General features: G+C 35.2%; 1 protein-coding gene across 1 annotated transcript; it reads right to left on the bottom strand.

Annotated features, from left to right (window-relative positions):
• Window positions 1-223: 223 nt before the first annotated feature.
• LOC126752627 (glycoprotein-N-acetylgalactosamine 3-beta-galactosyltransferase 1-like) lies at window positions 224-20,239 on the bottom strand. The gene is made up of 4 exons (XM_050463565.1): window positions 19,391-20,239; window positions 16,741-16,834; window positions 634-933; window positions 224-561 (listed from the first exon to the last, which is right to left on the bottom strand). Exons 1-4 carry the CDS (start codon window positions 19,918-19,920, stop codon window positions 322-324), a joined length of 1,164 nt encoding a protein of 387 aa, XP_050319522.1. The 5' UTR covers window positions 19,921-20,239; the 3' UTR covers window positions 224-321.
• Between the last annotated feature and the right edge of the window lie 721 nt (window positions 20,240-20,960).

Here is a 20,960-nt window from a genome sequence, read left to right as displayed (position 1 = left end):
ATATATTCAATAAATTAAATTAAATTAAATTATGTACATTAATTGAATCTAAGGGGGAGGACTAGCCAGTGATATCAATATAAATGAAATTTTTTGTTAACAAACTGATCTCTTCATATTTATTTAATTTCCTACATAACTAAAAACAAAGAACCATATGCAATATATACATACATATACATATGTTTAGACGCTTTGTATATATGTTTATAACAACTTTAAATCTTAATAAATACATATATTCACTTAATAAATAATTGATAGGAGCTCAGCATCAACCTCATACACACTTTGAATAATATCACAATTTAAGAGATACAACTAAAAATTATCTGGTAGACCTTGTGTGGCTAAGTCTACTAACGGTCCCTCCTCGGCGGTGTAATTGCTGGGAAATAAGCGCTTCACTTCCTCCAGCGACAAATTGACCGGTAGCATGCTCACCTGATGTTGTTGTAAACCAAAGGCACGAAAATGATAAATGAAGTACTCATACATATACATGGCCCAGGGACTGGTATAGTGGAAGGCAATCGAGTAGTTCGAACAACAATGCAAGCCCTAAAATGCAATTAATTATTTGAAGCCGCTTTTATTGTATTATTGCATTGCGTAACTTCATGAGTAACTTACACGCTCAACTGGGTGCGGCGTCATGGTAAGCAGCCATTCGGAGATCTCCGTTGTGTTGTCTGTGGCCATGTAGGTTTGCAAATCAAGCGGAATGAATTTCGGTTTATCGTCGACGCTCAATGCGAATCGTGCATCGGCGAGATGTACGCCTATATTTTGCAAGCAAACACCCATATAAAAGTCCTCAATGCCAAATTTCTGTGCACGCGGGCAGAGCGTGGAGTTGTGATAAGCCATAGTCGTGAAGCGTCGCAGTGCTTCTTTGCTGAGCACATAGGCGGCGCCACCGGACATATAGGGCTGGAAATGAAATGAGAAATAATAATAAATTGTTGTTATTTACTTAGTTTTTAGGCTTTGAAAATGTTTACTATATACATATCTACACCAGTATAAGCACACCAACAAAAATTTTCATTCAACATTTTCGGACGATTTACGTCTATTACTACGTACTTTAACGCTGGAAAAATTCATTGATCAATATGAACTGAGAAGTTCTCATTGCACTCTCTTTCGCTCACCGACGACCTCTGTTAAGAGTCTTTCAGTTGAATTAGTGAATAACGTGAAATGAGAGAATTAAAAATGTGTTCACACAAACTTTGTGACTGTGCCACTGATTTGCCAGTTATTTGTGGAACGATAAATATTACTTACTATAATTAAGATAAACTCTTAATACATTCCCCTGGTTTTAGGGTTATATTTCACTATGATTGAAGTTCAGTCTATATAAAAAAAGGGAACCTTAAGCCAGAAATAGTAACGACATTCATTAACCATCACATTATATATGACATGAAGATGTATAAACCGTGTGATTACTTTTTCCTCTAATGCATTTTAAATATCTTCTTCTTCCTTATTGGCGTAGACACCGCTTACACGATTATAGCCGAGTTAACAACAGCGCGCCAGTCCTTTCTTCTTTTCGCTACGTGGCGCCAATTGGATATTCCAAGCGAAGCCAGGTCTTTCTCCACTTGGTCCTTCCAACGGAGTGGAGGTCTTCCTCTTCCTCTGCTTCCCCCGGCGGGTACAGCGTCGAATACTTTCAGAGCTGGAGTGTTTTCATCCATTCGGACAACATGACCTAGCCAGCGTAGCCGCTGTCTTTTAATTCGCTGAACTATGTCAATGTCGTCATATATCTCATACAGCTCATCGTTCCATCGAATGCGATATTCGCCGTGGCCAACGCGCAAAGGACCATAAATCTGTCGCTGAACTTTTCTCTCGAAAACTCGCAACGTCGACTCATCAGTTGTTGTCATCGTCCAGTCCTCTGCACCATATAGCAGGACAGGAATTATGAGCGACTTATAGAGTTTGACTTTTGTTCGTCGAGAGAGGACTTTACTTTTCAATTCCCTACTCAGTCCGAAGTAGCACATGTTGGCAAGAGCAATCCTGCGTTGGATTTTAAATATCAGTACTCATATATTACGACAATTTCATTGACTGTCACAGTCAACCTTGTTTTCCAGATGGTCCATCCATTGAATCCCATTTTCGATGAGTCGTTCGAGCATTTCGGCCTGAATCGAAGCGTGATTGTCCGCATAGACTTTAGATTTTACCCTTCAATCAACCGGACCAAAACGTGAAATTACCGGCTCTTCGAACTGTTCTCTCAATAAACCCATTAATCGATGGGATGAGTGGGAAGTGGTGCCGTCTTATTGAAACCAAATGTCACCGAGATCACCAGCTTCAATTTCAGACATCAAATAGACGGTTACGTTTTCATCGGCAACATATTTGAAGAAATATATACCGATGATTAAACTAGCCCACAAACCACACCAAACCGGAGTTTATCCCAAATGTGGCAATTTTGCTTGTTTACATACCCACTGAGCTAGAAATAGGTCTCATCGCTGAACAAAATTTGGCTCGAAAACGTCAGATCTTTTTGGAACTTTGCAAGAGCCCGTAGAGCGAGCCGATGGCGCTTAAGAAGGTCAAAGGTGTTATAGAAGTTTTGAAATTAAATTTGTAGCACTCGGAGATACTATTATTCAAACACATATATAAATGATTCAAAATAAAATTTTAATGAAACAAAAGCTTAAAACTTCAGAAATATTGATATATTCAATTTATAAGTAATTAGCCAAAAGAAAAGCAAATTTAAATAATTTACAATAAGCAAAAGAAAAATAAATTCCAATAATTTAGAAAAAGTTTTATCTCCCTAATCAGGCAAAAATATCGACTAAGACAACGATGATGTATATATATTTATTCTAAAGTAAAATAAAATTAAATTCTTGAAGCGTAATCTTCAAAATTTCTATTAGTCAATTTCTTAATTAATTCATATTTCAAACCTAAGCAACAAAATATCAGTCGCTTCGTCGTAAGTGCTTATATTCTGAAGGCATATTATCATTTATCTGCGCCAATATGTTTTAATATGTTAATATGTGTGATTTAATTAAACGAAACGTTAATGAAAAAAACATCACCTGCGTTTGGTTACGCCTATTAGAACCTTTGGCAAAAACTAAAAAAGTAAACACGTTTTTTCGAACAGATGTAAATTTCAAATCAATGACACTTTCCGTGTTGAGCTTGATCAACTAAAATACATATGTATGTGTATATTAAGGTAGTAGGGTGTTTTTTGAGCTATTTATTTTTTTTCAGTCACGTCACGAAATTTCCTTGGAAATACCATAAAAAAATTCCCTGAAAATTTTAGCCCTTAAAATTAAGATTTAGAACTGGACCAAGGCATGTAAAAATTTTCCATAGAAAATACACTACAATCGTGATTTTTTATATATGATATTTCTCAGAATTGTTCACTCTACAAAAAAGTTCCGAGGTCAAAATCGCTATCATTAATACTTCTCGAGATATTCGGCTTTTTAAGTAAGGCTTTATAGAATTTTCATAGATGGTATGTAATAAGGTATGTAAAAAGCTATGAAAATTCCATACAGCCTTACTTAAAAAGCCGAATATCTCGAGAAGTGTTAATGATAGCGATTTTTACTTCGAACCTTTTTTGTAGCAAATAAAATTTCCTACATGTTTGTCATTTATATTTTTTCTATACCTCTTGTCATTTACGAGATATATGCAAAAAAATACGAATTTCATGGAAAAATCAGGTTTAGAGCCCCGTACTACCTCGCCGGTGTGAGTTACGACTTTGTTGCACTGGGAACTTTTGTAGAGTGAACAATTCTGAGAAATATGCGTCTAAAGTCAAAGCGATGCCATAAAATACCTCTGATCTGTAGGAATTTAAAGATAAAAAATCAGAATTGTAGTGTATTTTCTATGGGTATTTCCAAGGAAATTTCGTGACGGGACTGAAAAAAATAAATTATATAATAAAAAAAAACACCCTAATGTATATCTTATGGTCACAGATTCAAATATGTGAGGCTATGTTTGATAGCCAGAAAAATAAATTATTAAAATTTTGAAAAAAATTAACATCATATTTATGAATATTAAGCATAATCATTTTGTATGATTTTCTTTGAGGACTTAATTTTCATACACCATTCAATGCCCAACCCAGCTATCAGAGGTTATGTTTAGCTAATTGGTGTGTGGGTTTCAAATAACCGCAGAGTTAATATTAAAGCAACTTTTCGATGAAAAATTCTAAAAAAAAATTTCAGCGACTTAATAGCAATATCATACATATTTATATCTATGGATACTTTTAAACACCTCAACATACGAGTTTAAGCATATCGCAGCTTCAGCGCTGAATTTAATTACATTTTTACGCCTTGACTTCTCGCGACTAATAATTGAATTTGATTAATGTCTTGATGCAAAAAACACCAGTGAAATTTATAAACAGATTTGTTAGTGAGATCAGAGATGCGATTTGGTACTGGCTGATATGCTATAATAAAGAGTCAACACAAAGAAAAATATATTTTTTAATTTTTTCAAATTTATTCGGTGTCTAATAGGCTTAAAAGTTGTTGTGAAATGTTGATAAGATTTACAAATTAATTACTAGCCTTAGTTTTTGGTAGTTTCGTTAGACTTCGGGTTGTAGTAAAATCCGTATGTATTTTGTGCGCACATTATAATATTTGTACTTAATATTTTATAAAATTACTCACTTTGTTTGCAAAACTTCTATAATTATTTGATTGCTCAACTTCACAACAAACCTTGAAGTAGACTTAAGATTTGTGTGTTTACATTGCAAATTTCTTAATCTTGTGTTATAAAAAGCAATGATATGAACCTTGTAAGAAATCTACGAGTTTATTAGCAATACCTGTCTTGACTTTGTGGTCGCAAAATATTTGTATATTTCTAGATTTGCGTCAGATTAGTAATTACAACCTACTTATCGGTTTGCGAGTAATCGCATAGGCTCTTTTTTTAGTATGTACATATTTGAACTGACATGAACTTTACGAACTGATTGAACAGACCTACTCTCTGCAAAATAACTAGAAGGATTTTTTAAATGAACCCCTTTCCCTCTATTAAATTGAGAAATTCAAATCGAATTGTGTTTAGTACATATCGAATATTATATTTCGATTGTTGTACTTTATTGTATAAATTGCTTTACGTATTTTTCTAAAATCTTCTTACGTCTTTTTTACAAGTCGTTAATGGTGATGCTTGCTAAAACTCGTCCACAAAACACAACTCTCGTCTAGGATAATTTAAACCAGTATTTTTTGGGGTTCACTTTGAATTATAACGTTGTCCTTTCCGCCTTTTTGTCTTTTGAATTTTGCGGCAATTTATAAAGTCCTACAGAGCTCGTATCTACTATACATCTTTTAAAGGTCTTGACACAACCTAAAAAACAACGCCATGCATGATTAGCTTGCATATTGCGTTCAACAGTTATAGACGTGTAAACATGGATTTCACTAACGTCGAAATTCATGCTATTTAAAAGACCTGTGACGACGAATACCGATCAAATCATGGAAAACATCGAGTTAGACCGGCATGTGGCATCTCGTAACATCGCCCAGAAGATGGGAGTTAGTCACCAACCCATTTTAAACCATCTGCAGAAGGCTGAATACACAAAAAAGCTTGATGTTTGGGTGCAAAAAAACCTTCTTCGAATCAACGCCTGCGATATGCTGCTGAAACGGAACGAACTCGACCCATTTTTAAAGCAGTGGCCAAGCCGGGATTGACCAGGAAGGTTTTGCTGTGTGTTTGGTGGAATTGGAAGGGAATCATCCACTATGAGCTGCTCCCATATGGCTAGACGCTTAATTCTACCATCTTCTGCGAACAACTGAACCACTTGAAGTAAACGATGGACCAGAAGCGTCCAGAATTGGCCAACAGGAAGGGTTTAGTGTTCCACCAGGACAACGCCAGACCACACACTTCGTTGATGACTCGTCAGAAGCTATTAATCGTAATTTTATACGGCTACCTTGAACATGTCAGAACAACCAATAAGGCACTGTTTATTGATCGATTGATTGATTGATTGATTGATTTGATCGATTACATGTCAAAGCAAAACGCCCTCATTTGGATAAGCAAATGTTGCTCTTTCTAAAAGCACTTTAAATTCATGTAGCCGATAAATAACATTCCCAACCTTAATCGCGAGACTATCAATGAAAATCGATCGGTACAACTCTTTTTAATGTTTATATAAAGTTTGTTGTCCATATGTCAATTAGAGTGTTTTTGGTAGTTATTTGTTTGAGATACGCTTCATACCAAAAACAGTAATCAAACTATGTAGAGTCAAACAATAAGAATTGTCGAGATCCACCTTCCTTTAAAGATGTTAGTGTCTTCAACAGAGGAGGATTGACGACTCGCATGCGGCAAGTTTTCGGTGACTTCGCGATCTCTACTCAATACTTCGTGCCATTCAAATGCTTGTGCTCGCGATAAACTAGGCTCCTCGAAGTACTTCCGCAACATTTTCAGGGGTTCCTTAGCCGTTGTCAAGCAAATTTGTTAATACATATTTTTGCATGGCAAAAATCGCCAGCGTGTCGTTCACTAATTTAGTAAAATATTGTAACGATTCGGTTTGCGCGTTGTTTAAATGGACCAGTCCGGATCAAATTTGATCTTTAGTGTATACTACATTAGTTCAGGAAAGCAGTTCGTACGACAATGCAATTGATTGAGTTATCAAGTAAGTTTATAAATATTATAAAGTAAACCGCGAGCAAACTGATTTCTGTACATTCAGTTTTATAATGGATATTTTAATCGAATTTATGGTCTTATGTTACTTTAGTTAAGCGCCATCTTCAAAAAAAATTTACATTGCATCGAGAAAAATCAAATGAGAGAGAGCTGTCATTTTAACCGAATTTGCTTATTTGTGTTCTTATTATCTTGACTACTACTGTCACCGAATTTGGCATAATAAAAACGGCACATCAACAGGTTGTACCAAATTTCCCAAAATTCTCAATTATTACTTCATTATGAATGATATTATGCAATATGTGAATTTCTCCAAATTTATTAATTCATTTAATATGCATATTAATTGAAGATAACCATTTACGTGATGCTTCCATCTAACCGCAAAATGTCCCAAATGCGGTTTGGTTTTCTTTTCTGAATTACTTTTATTCAACGAAATTTATTCTTGTTTCAATTAGCGGTTTAGATTATTGTGGGCAAACGCGATAGCAAAAATTATACACAAACAAAATTGTAAATAAATATTTACCTCATCGCTAACGGTGAAGGTACCGACATACCGACATACCGCTATTTCGCTATTGAACCTAGAATTACGTTTGAGCACAAAAATAGCGCTACAGCTTACCCATGCATAATTTTAAATAGCTTCTCTGATATTGTTGACTAGTTGCCGCAAGTGATGAAAAAATAATGCAATTTAAAAAGATTTGTGTTTTCTAAAAGCCGCGGCTTTTTTTCTGCATAATGGCTATAATCATTATTAATTGCATACAACATTGGATGATACATGCAATAAATTTCAAAAACGCAAAAAGTAAACGCCCATAATTACCAGTTCTCATAGAAATAGCAAATCGCTGAAGACATGCCACGTTCTGGACGAACTTCGACCTCTTCAACTGATGAAAATATTAAAAAAGTGAAGGATATGAAGCCCGAAAATCATCAGGCAAGTGTTAGAGAGATTGCCAAAGAGCTCGACATCTCTCGCGAGTACGCTCGAATAATTTTGATGGGTATTTTGGATGTGAAAAGCGTTCTTGCTCGACTCGCCCCGATAAAGCAGAATTTTCTTAAAAAAGAGTACCGTAAACAAGTCTCTTTGGAAATGCTTGATCGTGCGAATTCCGATCCCACATTCATGGAGAGCAATATAACTGCCGGTGAAACATGGGTTTATGAGTTTGACATGCAAACGAGCTAGCAATAATCGGAATGGAAGGAAAAATTAACCGAAACCAAAAAAAAAACACGCCAAAGCCGCTCAAAAATCAAGGTGATGCTCATTGTTTTTTTCGGTATTCGTGGTTTGGTGGATCGTGAATTGTTCCGGAGGGACAGATGGTCAAAAAGAAGTTCTATTCGGCCATATTGAGGCGTATGTGCGCGAAAATTTGTGGAAAATGGCAGAAATTGTGGAAGAACAAGTCATGGATTTTACGCATTATCATTGCCGTCGCATCGAGCCACGATTATGAATTTAAAACCAAAAACGCAATGAATACCATCGATCAACCACCGTATTCAACTGATTCGTGATTTTTTCTACTTCCCCAATCTAAAATTGCCGCCCGAAGAACCCGTTTGTAGTCCATCGAAGGGATAAAACAAAATTCACAAAATGAGCTGAATGCCATCCCAAAAAGTGCTTATGAAAAGTGTTTCGAGGACTCTAAAAATTGTTGATTTGGTGTATTACATCTATTGGTGAAGCGCCTGTATTATGTTCGGGTTTCTTTGCGCCAAGTTTAATGACAGTTATGGTGAACAATTGAAAATTCATTATTCTAATTAAGTCGAAAGGAAAATTAACTTTAAAAAATATTTCGATTGTGCCTTTTAGATGGAAGATTTTTGGGCCGAATATGAACTCAGTTAATAAGCGGAACAAGTCCACAAAATATTTCAATTTTTGGTTGTCAAGCTTTTGATCACGTTTGAGCACAATTCCGGTTGTAATCAACGGATAAAAAATATGTGCGGTGTATTCTTGAAACTATGATATGTTTCTCGAAATTTTATTAAAACAAATGAAACCGATTTCAAGGATTTACTGCAAGTTTCATGAACACATTGTAGGACATTACAATGGATTTGGAGGTGTAACGATTGTTGTAGCTTTAACTGCAAATATGTTAGTTTAATGTTTTTATACTCTCGCAACAAAGTTGCTAAGGAGAGTATTATAGATAGTTTTGTTCACATAACGGTTGTTTATAAGTCCTAAAACTAAAAGAGTCAGATATAGGGTTATATATACCAAAGTGATAAGGGATGTCTGTATGTCCGTCCGTCCGTCTGTCCGTCCGTCCGTCCCTGCAAGCTGTAACTTGAGTAAAAATTGAGATATCACTACGAAACTTGGTACATGTATTTCTTGGCTCCATAAGAAGGTTAAGTTCGAAGATGGGCAAAATCGGCGCACTGCCACGCCCACAAAATGGCGAAAACCGAAAACCTATAAAGTGTCATAACTAAGCCATAAATAAAGATATTAAAATGAAATTTGGCACAAAGGATCGCATTAGGGAGGGGCATATTTGGACGTATTTTTTTTTGGAAAAGTGGGCGTGGCCCCACCCTCTACGAAGTGTTTTGTACATATCTCGGAAACTACTATAGCTATGTCAACCAAACTCTACAGAGTGGTTTTCTTTAGGCATTTCCATATACAGTTCAAAAATGGAAGAAATCGGATAATAATCACGCCCACCTCCCATACAAAGGTTATGTTGAAAATCAATAAAAGTGCGTTAACCGACTAACAAAAAACGTCAGAAACACTAAATTTTACCTAAGAAATGGCAGAAGGATGCTGCACCCAGGCTTTTTTTTAAAATTGAAAATGGGCGTGGCCTCGCCCACTTATGGACCAAAAACCATATCTCAGGAACTACTTCACCGATTTTAATGAAATTCGGTATATAATATTTTCTTAACACCCTAATGACATGTACGAAATATGGGTGAAATCGGTTCACAACCACGCCTTCTTCCAATATAACGCTATTTTGAATTCCATCTGATGCCTTCTCTGTATAATATATACATTAGGAACTAATGATGATAGCGGAATAAAACTTTACAAAATACGGTATTTGGAAAATATGTAAATGACGAATAATGAAATCTCGATTATCACTTTACCATGCGAGAGTATAAAATGTTCGGTGACACCCGAACTTAGCCCTTCCTTACTTGTTCGGGTTATTTTTTTTAAGAATTTATATTTTGTATCTATATCTAATTACTTCCAATATGCTGCATAATTTTTTATGAATATGCAAATTTCTTACATCATCACAATGCACTGCATGGCAACCATTACAATGCTTTACTATCCTCTGCTATTTTTTGTAAGTAACTACCAACGTTTAATTTCAAAGTAATTATATATTTTATGTTATCTATTGTACTAGACAGCAATAAATTAAATATTGTCAGACATTGACGAAGGCTAAAACAAGTCGAGTAGGTGGTTATGTACAGTGGTGTGCGAAAGTTCTAATAACATCGCAAAAGTAACTACCTCTAAACACCACAGTGCTCTAGTAGCACTACCTCTTGTGATTTTTGCCTAGATTATTATTTTTTAAATGACCGAAACTGACTTTACTTATTCCTAAACAAAAGCCGGTTGATTTCTTAAATTACAAGCATTTTGTTTGCTTAACAAGTATTATTTTTACTGTTGCTTAAAAAGTGACGGCGATGTTGCTCAAATAATACACGCAACAATTTTTTGATGCATCTATACTGGGCGACAGTATATATTTAAAATAATTTTGCAATTTTTATGAATAAACAAGTAGTCCAATATTGATATCGTTCCGACAAATGAGCAACTTCTTTGTGAGAAAAAGACATGCTCAAAATTTCAGATCGATATATCAAACGCTGAAGGACTAGTTCGCATATATTCAGACAAACGTACGGACAGACGGACGTGGCTAAATCGACTCAGTTCATCACGCTAATCATTTATTAAGCACTATTTCAATGCTTTATAAAAAGTGTTACAGTGATCGGATTTAATTCAAATATGCGCCGTTTCGTTCGATAATCTGTTTTCATCTAGACGGCAATTTCATAATACCACCCTCGTAGAAGACCCCCTCCTTATTTGCGAAGAACTCGGGCAGCCACTTTTCACAAGCCTCTTTTGAGTTCAACTTTACACCAACAAGGGCGTTCGCCATGGACAGGCATAGGTGGTAATTACTTGGCGCTATGTCCGGGCTATATAGTGGATACGATAAAACCTCTCATCCGAGCTCCCGTAACTTCTGACGAGTCAGAAGTGTGTGGTCTGGCGTTGTCCTCGTGGAACACTACACCCTACCTGTTGGCCAATTCTAGACGTTTCTGGTCGATCGCCTGCCTCAAGCGGTCCGGTTGTTCGCAGCAGATGGTAGAATTAAGCGTCTGACCATATGGGAGCAGCTCATAATGGATGATTCCCTTCCAATCCCACCAAACACACAGCAAAACCTTCCTGGCCGTCAATCCCGGCTTGGCCACTGTTTGGGGCGATTCACCGGCCTTCGACCACGACCGTTTTCGCTTGATATTATCGCATGTGATGCATTTTTCGTCGCCAGTCACTATGCTCTTCAAAAATGGGTCGAGTTCGTTCCGTTTCTGTAGCATATCAAAAACATGCGGCACACAAACATCAAGCTTTTTGTGTATCCAGCCTTCTGCAGATGGTTTAAAATGGTTTGATGACTAACTTCCATCTTCTGGACGATGTCACGAGATGCCACATGCCGGTCTAACTCGATGTTTTCCATGATTTGATCGGTATTCGTCGTCACAGGTCTCCGCCGGCTGATAAGTCGTTTTCACCAGCTCTGAATCGTCGAAACCATTCCTCCGTAGTTCGAAATGATAGACTACCATCTCCCAAAATACTATTAATCTCACGGAACGTTTCTCTACCGGATTTGCCTTTAACGAAGGAAAACTCTAAAATAGCATGAATTTCGGCGTTAGTGAACTCCATGTTTACACGTCTACAACTGTTGAACGCAATATGCAAACTAATCATGCATAGCGTCATTTTGTAGGTTATGTGACGACTTTTCAAAGATGTACTATATAGTATTGCCAGATACGAGCTCTGTAGCGCTTTTTACATAGCCGCGAAATTCAAAAGACAAAAAGGCGGATATTTGATAACCTAATTTATTCACTTTATAGGGTCTCTGACATTTCCTTTAAAGTGTTACTAACTTGGTTTGCTTACCATACCATTATGTAGTACAACAGTACACTCAAGAAGTAACGATTATCACTTAGGAAATATTTTAGCGAAAAGCTAGAATGAGGCAATAGGTAAATGGACCACTATAGATATTGCAGCTAACGGTGAACTGACAGTATAAATTATGTTTGGTTAATGTTTTTTTATTACTAACAAGCAAAAACAAGTTAATATTGGTAATAGTTCATCAGAGGCAATTTTGTGGCAGAATAGTTCAAGAGGAAAACCTGTTACTCTGCTCGCTACTGTATATAACTTATGCTTAAATTGTTAAGATAGAAAATGCAAATTTGTACAAAGCAGTCTCCATTCAACATTTTTATAGATAAGGCAAAAAAATTTTCAAACAATGATTGATTAATGTTTAATTTGTTCGATTATTTAAATAATGATTAGACAAGCTTCTGAAATTTCCTCTTTATGTTTGAAATTTGTCGAATTACACTTACTGTATTATACAGCTCTACAAAAAACTATAATTTTTTGTTGCTCTGGACACGTATATTTAGCAAATTTAGATGGTTTTAAGTATCCATATTACAATTTCATTCATGAAAGCATTGAATGTGCTCCTGTTTTTATGATATTTGCGTTTCTTGTAGATTTACTAATAATAAAATTTTAATTTTCATGCATACAAGCTTCACGTAATTTCAACTTTCAAGATCTCTACCGAATTTAATTTAGTGATTAATTTAGGAATGATAAAGCTATTTGTCAAAGTATTTGATGTGGAAAAATATTGTTTTAATTACATTTATAGAAAATTTCCGAAGATTGGTATGAAATTAATAAAATATGGACTATTTGTTGGTCTTCAAATACGGCAATTTATCAAAAATCCAGTTATGACTATTCCGGAAAGTGAAGCTTGGAAAATTATATAAAATATACATTTTTTAGATAACTATAAGGCACCAAATTAAGAAGTAATTTTGTAAAATAAGCTGACAAACTTAAAGATTCAAGGGGAATATATGAGTATCAAGTTAAGCGATGTTCGCAATTATTTGAAAATATTTTCGATTAATTATAAGAGTGAGAAACAGAGAGAGCATTTCTACTGTGATCTAAAAGTGATTCAAGAAAGGTGTTAAGATTGATAGAACCGTTCGATTATTGCAGATTATTGATGATCATTAAAAAGAGATTTTCCGCTGGAAAACTGTTAAGGAAAAACCTGGAATATGCATTTTATTGAGATATAACGTATGTTTTCAACTTATGTCTCTTTGTTTACTTCGATGCATCTTTATTTTTCAAAAAGAAACTGACATAATAAATATATGTATATGTTATTTTGTTTCATGTTTTCTGCTTTTTAATGTAAAATTAAAGTAAAGATTTAAAAATCACTTTCATGTTAAGAGTTGTGAGCTCAAATATATCCAAAAGCGATCTTATATCTAAGGGAATAAAACCAAGTTAGAATTATGATAGTATGTTATCTTGATTATATTAAGCTGCCAAATGTGCCAATCTAACAGCGTTAAAAAACACCATTTAGCTATGCAATTATTCTAAAGAATACGGAGCAGTTTGTAGATATGCTTAAGTAACGATTGAATAATATTATGTAAATTATATTGGGTAGTCGAAAAAGTCTTTTCGTTTCTTTTCGTATTTTGTCAATAGATGTCGTTGGAGTCATTGGATGTGTCATACCATATAGTGTTGGAAAGGTGAGATTAATATAAATATTATATGTATATGTACAGCGATTCTATTGAAAAGTATTGCAGTTTAAAAATAATACCATCATCCTCTTTTAAATCCATCTAACTTTAGAAAACCGGATGGCAGCGGTTAAATTAAGCCATTTCAATAAAAGACAAAGTGTCCAATAGTTGCATTTATACAAAGAACAAATATAAACTTTTCTATTAAACATAAAAAAGTTCGTTGAGGCAATCGAATTCGTGAAAAAGTTTATGATGATAATTATACCTGTTGGTCGTTTGAATTTATATAACGATGAAAGGCCAGGTATACCACAATCAAGTAATCGAGCTGAGTTTTGGAAATTATTGGTATCTAAGGAAATTTTAGAAATTTTTACTTCCACAATTTAGAGAAGAGTTAATCACTCATAGTCAACACTATTCGGAGAATTTTAACTGAAGATTTGGGTAAGCGAAAGGTAAATGAAGACCAAAGACTTTTGGATAAAAAGGATTTCGTTCATCAATCACCCTATGTATGCGATCATCTATCACTATATGACTATTTTCTATTTTCGAAACTGAAAACAATGAAAACAGGAGCATTTTGTGAGGTTATCCCAGCCATCCAAGCAGCCGCAACCGAGGTGCTGAAGAACATTCCTATAATTACAAAAAATAATTTACAAAAAATCTTTGAATGCGCTGGCTGAACTTTTGAATAAATAATAACTCTTTAAGATAATATAATTAGCATTTTATTTTATTCCAAAAAGTTTGATTAATTTTTGGACATACCTGCTCACCTACAATATTCTTTTTAAGAACTGAGCAGAAAAATCGGTTTAATAGAAAAAAACTTTCGCTTTACAAAAGCTGAGATATCACACCAGCGACAAAAATTATCCAGACAGAAAAAACAGGCGAAAACTTTCATCCATTATTTAGAGAAAATAGGCCTTAAACCATACACACTTACATTTATACACTCGTGGCTACGCAAACCTTACCACAATACTTTCTCAAATTTGTTTAGGCCTTTTTGTTCAGGATTTTCTTCAATTTTGGTTTTTGTTAAATTTTTAGTAGGCAGAAGCAAATTAAATTATATTATCTAATTATAATTATAGTTTTTAATTTATTACGTTTAATGAGTAAAACAGAAATTAACTTTTCTTTGCTTATACAAAAGCGGCCGATTTTATTGTTTTTAAACCGACTAAACTTCGTATTTCAATCAAAAAAATTAAAAAAATATTAATTTGAATTATAGTGTTTATGAAATTAAATTAAAAAATTAAAAAATATAATTTTTTCATCGCATGTCAGTGTCTTACCTTCCGAGCTCATTTTGTAAAGCTCACTATCTTTCAATTGTTTTGTCTATAGCTGAAAGTGTTTTGTTTTTAATTTTTAATATTTTTCATTAATAACATGTCATTAACTTATTTCTAAATAAAAAAATGCCTATACCGCAAAAAGCACCGCTATAAAGTGTAGTCAAATATGCACAATACTTGAAAATTTTGAATGGTAAGGTTTGCGTGGCCACGGGTGTAAATAGATTTTAAGGTGAATTGAATTCACACTTTCGTTTGTCTTACAGCTCCTGCTCTTAAAAGTTGAGCTTTTCTAGTAGGTTCGTTAATTGCAACAAATAATTTGCATTAACTGCAAATTGCTGCACGAATTTTTACTGATTGGTTTCAACTGGGGCAACCAGTACAGATATTAGATTATATCTAATGCTTAGCTCGGGCTGTACATATGTATATAAGATGCTCATTTTACAAAGTATTGAAGAATAATGTACAAAAATACAGTCACGAGTAAGGTACGAGTTCTGGTAACGTTTGACTCTTCACAAAATGAAAGAAATATACCTGTACATTTTTGTTGTATATTCATACATTCTTTGAATTTCTCTTGAATAAACAGTGATGCGTATACTTATCTCAAGAACTTGTTAATCCTGTTGCTATTACCGTTAATTCCGCTAATTCTTTTCGCCAACTTCTCAGTGTTAACAAGTCACTTATTAATTGCCATAAAAATCAACGGTATATAGACTGCTTATTAAATCGATGACAAAACTTTTAAATATTTGTATTTGTTTAGAGCTGCAAAAATTAATAAAACCCACTAAGAATTATTAATTACATGCGAACATACCTATCAACCGCTGAAGGAAGTGAGGCTTCACAAATGAAGACAGCTGCCAAACACTCGTCGACAAGTTCAACGTGGTTTTTCTGATTAAAATTAATTATTAAATTTTTTCAGCACAGATACAAGCATACACTCACACACATACATATGTCTAACTATTCAAAGTTTTAGTGGATTTTGTTTATGCTTCTCGCAGTAGGTGGTGTGAATAAAAAACGATTAGTAGCAACAATTTAAGATAAGCATAAATAACAACGTTAACACAGACATATACATGTGTATTTTGGATTGAAAAATATTTTAATTTACAATTTGTTGCTTTTCTTGCTAACTAGTTTAGCAAATGCGTCTGTAAATATTTGTAATATCGACACTTAGAAACAACCAGTGATGACTTAAGCTGCTGTTAATCACTGAAGTTGTTTCCAAAAATATGATAAGTTCTGAGTAACATCAGCGCATGTTTTCAACATTGTTTGTGAAATTCAACTTTAAAGCATTTTGCATTTTTGCCGCCAAATCTTTGGGGCGCTCACTATCTATTAATCATGTGTGACAGTTAAGCATTCAATTTTATTGCTTGTTTGCATAAATTTATTATTGAAATTTTATTTTGAACACTTGATAAGCATCCGCCTAAGGCATACAAATGTTTAGCCAGCTCTGTTTGGACATAATTGTCTCGTTAATATGCGCATGCGTAACCAAATTCAACGCATAGCAGCAGTTTGCACGTCGAATGAGTTAATTAAAGACAGTTAAATGGTAGTAATAATGCATTTTTATACATTTCGTGGAAATCCACATTTTTTTTTTACTAATTGGTGTTTACTACAGACATTGGTATATACTTACCACACCATAGCGCACCAGCTGATAGCCGAAATAGATTGGAATGTCCGGCGAATATGCGTATAGCATGTAACGCAAGTTTTCCATGACCATATAACTGTAATAAAATTGGATTGTGAAGAAAGTTACTTAATTTTCTTATCAAAAAGTGATAGTAGTTATCGTATATCAAATATTATATAATATTTATAGTAATTTGTGTTCGACACAGGTAAATCTACTAAATATCATTTAAACAAGAAAAAGTTAATTTCGGTTGCACCGGAGCGAAAATACACTTACAAATAAAGAAGTTTCGATAAAACTATCCGATCTCGAAAATTTCTTCGAATATTTGTCTATGTATAGTTTTTGCAAAATATTCCATGCTAAATTTGGTGAAGATAGAACCATTTGCTAGTGCTTTCCAACAACGCAGTTTGATATAAACCGCTTGCTATAGCTACTTTATAAAAATTTTTATGTTAATTTCGATCGGTCGGTTGAAATGGCAGCTATATGCCAAACTGCTCTGATCAAATAACAAAGTTTTCCATACAATAACTGAATTTTTATCGGTCGGCATGTATTCTACAGCTATAGTCGTGCGATATCGGCGGTTCCGACAAATAAGCAACTTTTGGGGGGAAAGGGACAAATTTCAGATCGATATCTCAAAAACTGAGGGACTAGTTCTTGTACACATATACAGACAGACGGACATGGTTAAATCAAGCGAGGTTCAGAGGGAAAGTAGATGGCGGAGGCTTTTGACGAGAGCTCTCCATCAAGTCTAGTGTAAGACTACCAGACCACTGTAGCGTCTTTTAAGCAGAGATGGCTGCTATCAAGGTAGCGGTAGCTGTACTTCCTTTAGAGAGGTGTGCTTTCACTCCGATTGTCGAGCGGCTATACTGCCTTTGAGCTCACTGACTATAAGCACAAAACTAAGCAAAGAGTGCACGACCTCATTAGAAATAGCATCGAGCTTATTCCATATTATACTTGTATGGGTGCCCGGTCTCAGCGAAATCGCCGAAAACTACAAAGCCTATGAGCTTGCTAGTTGGTATCCTTTCCCCAATTTCATCTGATTGTGAGCGAGTCGGCTTTTCGATGTCTTCTTGCATTCTGGGACTGGAACCTTGGACGTCGAGGGAGCTTAGCAAACGCTGGTCGTAAACCAGAAATTGTGAGACTGATAGGTCCTTACGGCACAGAAGCAAGATGTCGAATTGCTGGCTCTTAACTAAGCCAATCAATAAATATTTTGTCGGCTGCTCTTTGCCAGAGCTAGAGCCAGAGGAAGAAGTCACTTTCCCTTCTATTGTGCAGTTTGCCAGATTTAAATTGAAATATTTCGGTAGAAACATCTTAGGCGAACTTAGCGAAGTTCCATTTATTGACATTAATCGTCTTATAATTTTGTGACGAGCCCAAAACCCAAACTTTTAAAGAGTGTATGGGTAGCACAAAGGACTAATATACGTCAAAGGCATATCTATTTATAGCGCTTCAATCCTACGACCTAACCTAACCTCAAGTTATAACACCCGACACCCAAAAACTGTCGAAATCATACTATAACTTTTTAGGGACCCGGACGCCAGAACTGTGGACTCCAGTGCGTATGGCTGACATTTTCTCGAAAATATCGGTCAATAAGTGAGATTTTCATACAACTAAAATTTGGGAAAATGTTTTTTTGATATAAATATACCCTTGTTTAAAGAATGGGCTTAATCGGATCAATACTTCCTTTAGCCCCCATATACTTAATGCATATTTTTCGAACATCCAGTTAACTTTATATCTCATAACATAAGAATATCGGCAAGTTTGCTAATTTAATGTAAAGTTTAGCCAACTTTTATATATATGTAAGTATTTCCCCGGCTTTTTTCCTTCCAAGTTGCAAGAGTTTGGTTACATGCGAACTTAGTTCTTCCTTAGTTGTTTTCTATTATAGTCACTCCAACTTAGACTCTATGAAAAAAATTTCAGCTAAATTGACAATCATACCATGACTCTCCACTATAACGAGGAAAATACTTAAATGGCAACCAACTCTCAATTTCAACTGTGGTGAGACTTTATTACAACTTGACTAAGAAGTACAAATTTAACTATCTGCAGCCTATGTGTTAAGCTAGCTGCGTTCAACGATTTGACGACAATTGTCATTAAATATGTCACTTCGTAAACAAACTTCGGAATTTTATTTAAATGTTGCAACCTTATTAGGTGTTTGGAAAAAACTGATTTCGGTGAAATTTTTAATTCAACATCTGCGGACTCTTTTTGAACTAATTGTTTATTTAAATCTTAATATCACTTTTCTCAAGTCCTTGATATTTTGTATATCCTGTCAATTACCTCCCTTGTTACTTTTGCCAATACTTAAAGGGCTTGTTCTCTGTAAAACTCTGGTCGATGAAATTATCATTTTGGATTATTTGAAGTATATATTTTAAAGTTTTCTCTCAATATTATTAAAAATGTGTACCCGCCAAAAAATAATTCTTCCTTTTTGCTTAAAAACAAATGAATAAACATATTTTTTGTGATTAAAATTGAAAATATTACTTCAACCGCTAGTATTCTTAAGGGCAGAGTAAAACAAAGCTCGGTTTTGACATACTATATATGTAACGCCAAATTTAAACTCACTCACGTATCATCGTCCGCCTTGACGAACCAGTCATAGTCGTCAAAATAATGTTCGTACACATAGCGAAATCCCTCGCGTGTCTTATTCCACAAATCATCATAGGTGTCCGCCTCAGCTTCCACCACCGCCACAGCGCCCAACTCCTCATCTTCCTCGCTGCTTAAAAATATCAAACGCGTGCAACGTTTGCCCCAAGTGGCTTTCACGTGCTGCGCATGACTCGCATGCTGGTTGGGCGATGTCAACACCATGCATAGCACACGCACCCGCTCGTTGAGCTGTTGTTGCAACGTATCGGCCTCGGTGGCCACCTCCTGCAAGGCCGTCATATAACCCGTTTGCCAGTACTCGGTGGCAGTAGTGTGTTGCCGCTGTTGCACGCTCTCCATTTGATAATGATTATACAATAGTAGTGTGCCTAGCGCCATCAGAAAGCCCAACACAAATCCAAATAGTATGTACAACTGCACACGAAACGGCGAGCACATGGGGCGTACATGGTAGGCGTTAGTCGGTAGTAACGTAAAACTCATTATTTTATAAAACTTGTTCTCGATGTACGTAGTTATAGCGGTAATAAAGTTTAAGCACTAAAATATTATGCTGTCAGAACATAAACACCTTTTGTTATGCTGTATTATATTGATAATTATTACTTTCAACCTTTTCACCTTCTTTTTTTACCGATATTCACATTATTTCACAACGCGCATGCGCTAATACGCCTTCTAATTGACATACGAATTCATATTACGCGACTTTACTCAAGCACTAATGATCGTCCTCCGTTATAATACGCGGAGCTACTCATGCTGCGCGCTAATTGCTAAATAGTCTTACTACGCACGCGTATCGCCGATGACCGACTAAATGATGAGCTTCACACTGCTCGGTGCAGAACGTTTCATTCGGCTTTATTGTAAGCAACGCAACTATTGTACAGTGTTTCAATTCAATGGTTTATTGCTACAAAAAACGACAAATATTTAAGAATATTTATTCAGGGCATTTGACGGTGCAATGTGTAGTTTTGAAAAACTCATTTGGATGACTATCTTATAAGCAAAAATGTTATTGAAAAATTGTCTACGCAATGTATCTCTACTGACCTTAAGATAATCCGATATTTCCGGTATAAAGCCAGTCGGAAGTTAGAAAAATTTTTTTTTAGCTATATGTAACTGGCACACACCAAAGGCATTATCGGTAGAGCAGGTCCTGAGTTATTGCTTTTCTCCTAAATGTAGGCGCTGCTACGTCCATCGCCCATTTTTGACACCGACTCCTATAAAACCCTCTCGTGTAATCTTGAGTGTAAAATTTAATGTCTCTGACGCATTATTTCATTTATCGCGCATTTGGTAGTTTTTAACAAAACCATTATATGGGGAGTAAGCGGGGTTATCATCCCACTGAATTCATTTTGCACTGTCGGTAGGGCTACTAAAGGGAATTGTCATACGCGAATTTGGTTAATACAGCTTTACCTATTTATTGGATATGAACATTAAACCTTTAAAAGGGTGGAAATTTATTGCGTTTTGTGGGTGTGGCAGTAGTCCGATAATGTCCA

The sequence above is a fragment of the Bactrocera neohumeralis genome, chromosome 3 (genome assembly GCF_024586455.1).
Source record: "Bactrocera neohumeralis isolate Rockhampton chromosome 3, APGP_CSIRO_Bneo_wtdbg2-racon-allhic-juicebox.fasta_v2, whole genome shotgun sequence".
NCBI classification, from domain to species: Eukaryota; Metazoa; Arthropoda; class Insecta; order Diptera; family Tephritidae; genus Bactrocera; species Bactrocera neohumeralis.
Note: the sequence above shows the minus strand (reverse complement) of the source record. Positions and strands in the feature narration are given on the sequence as shown.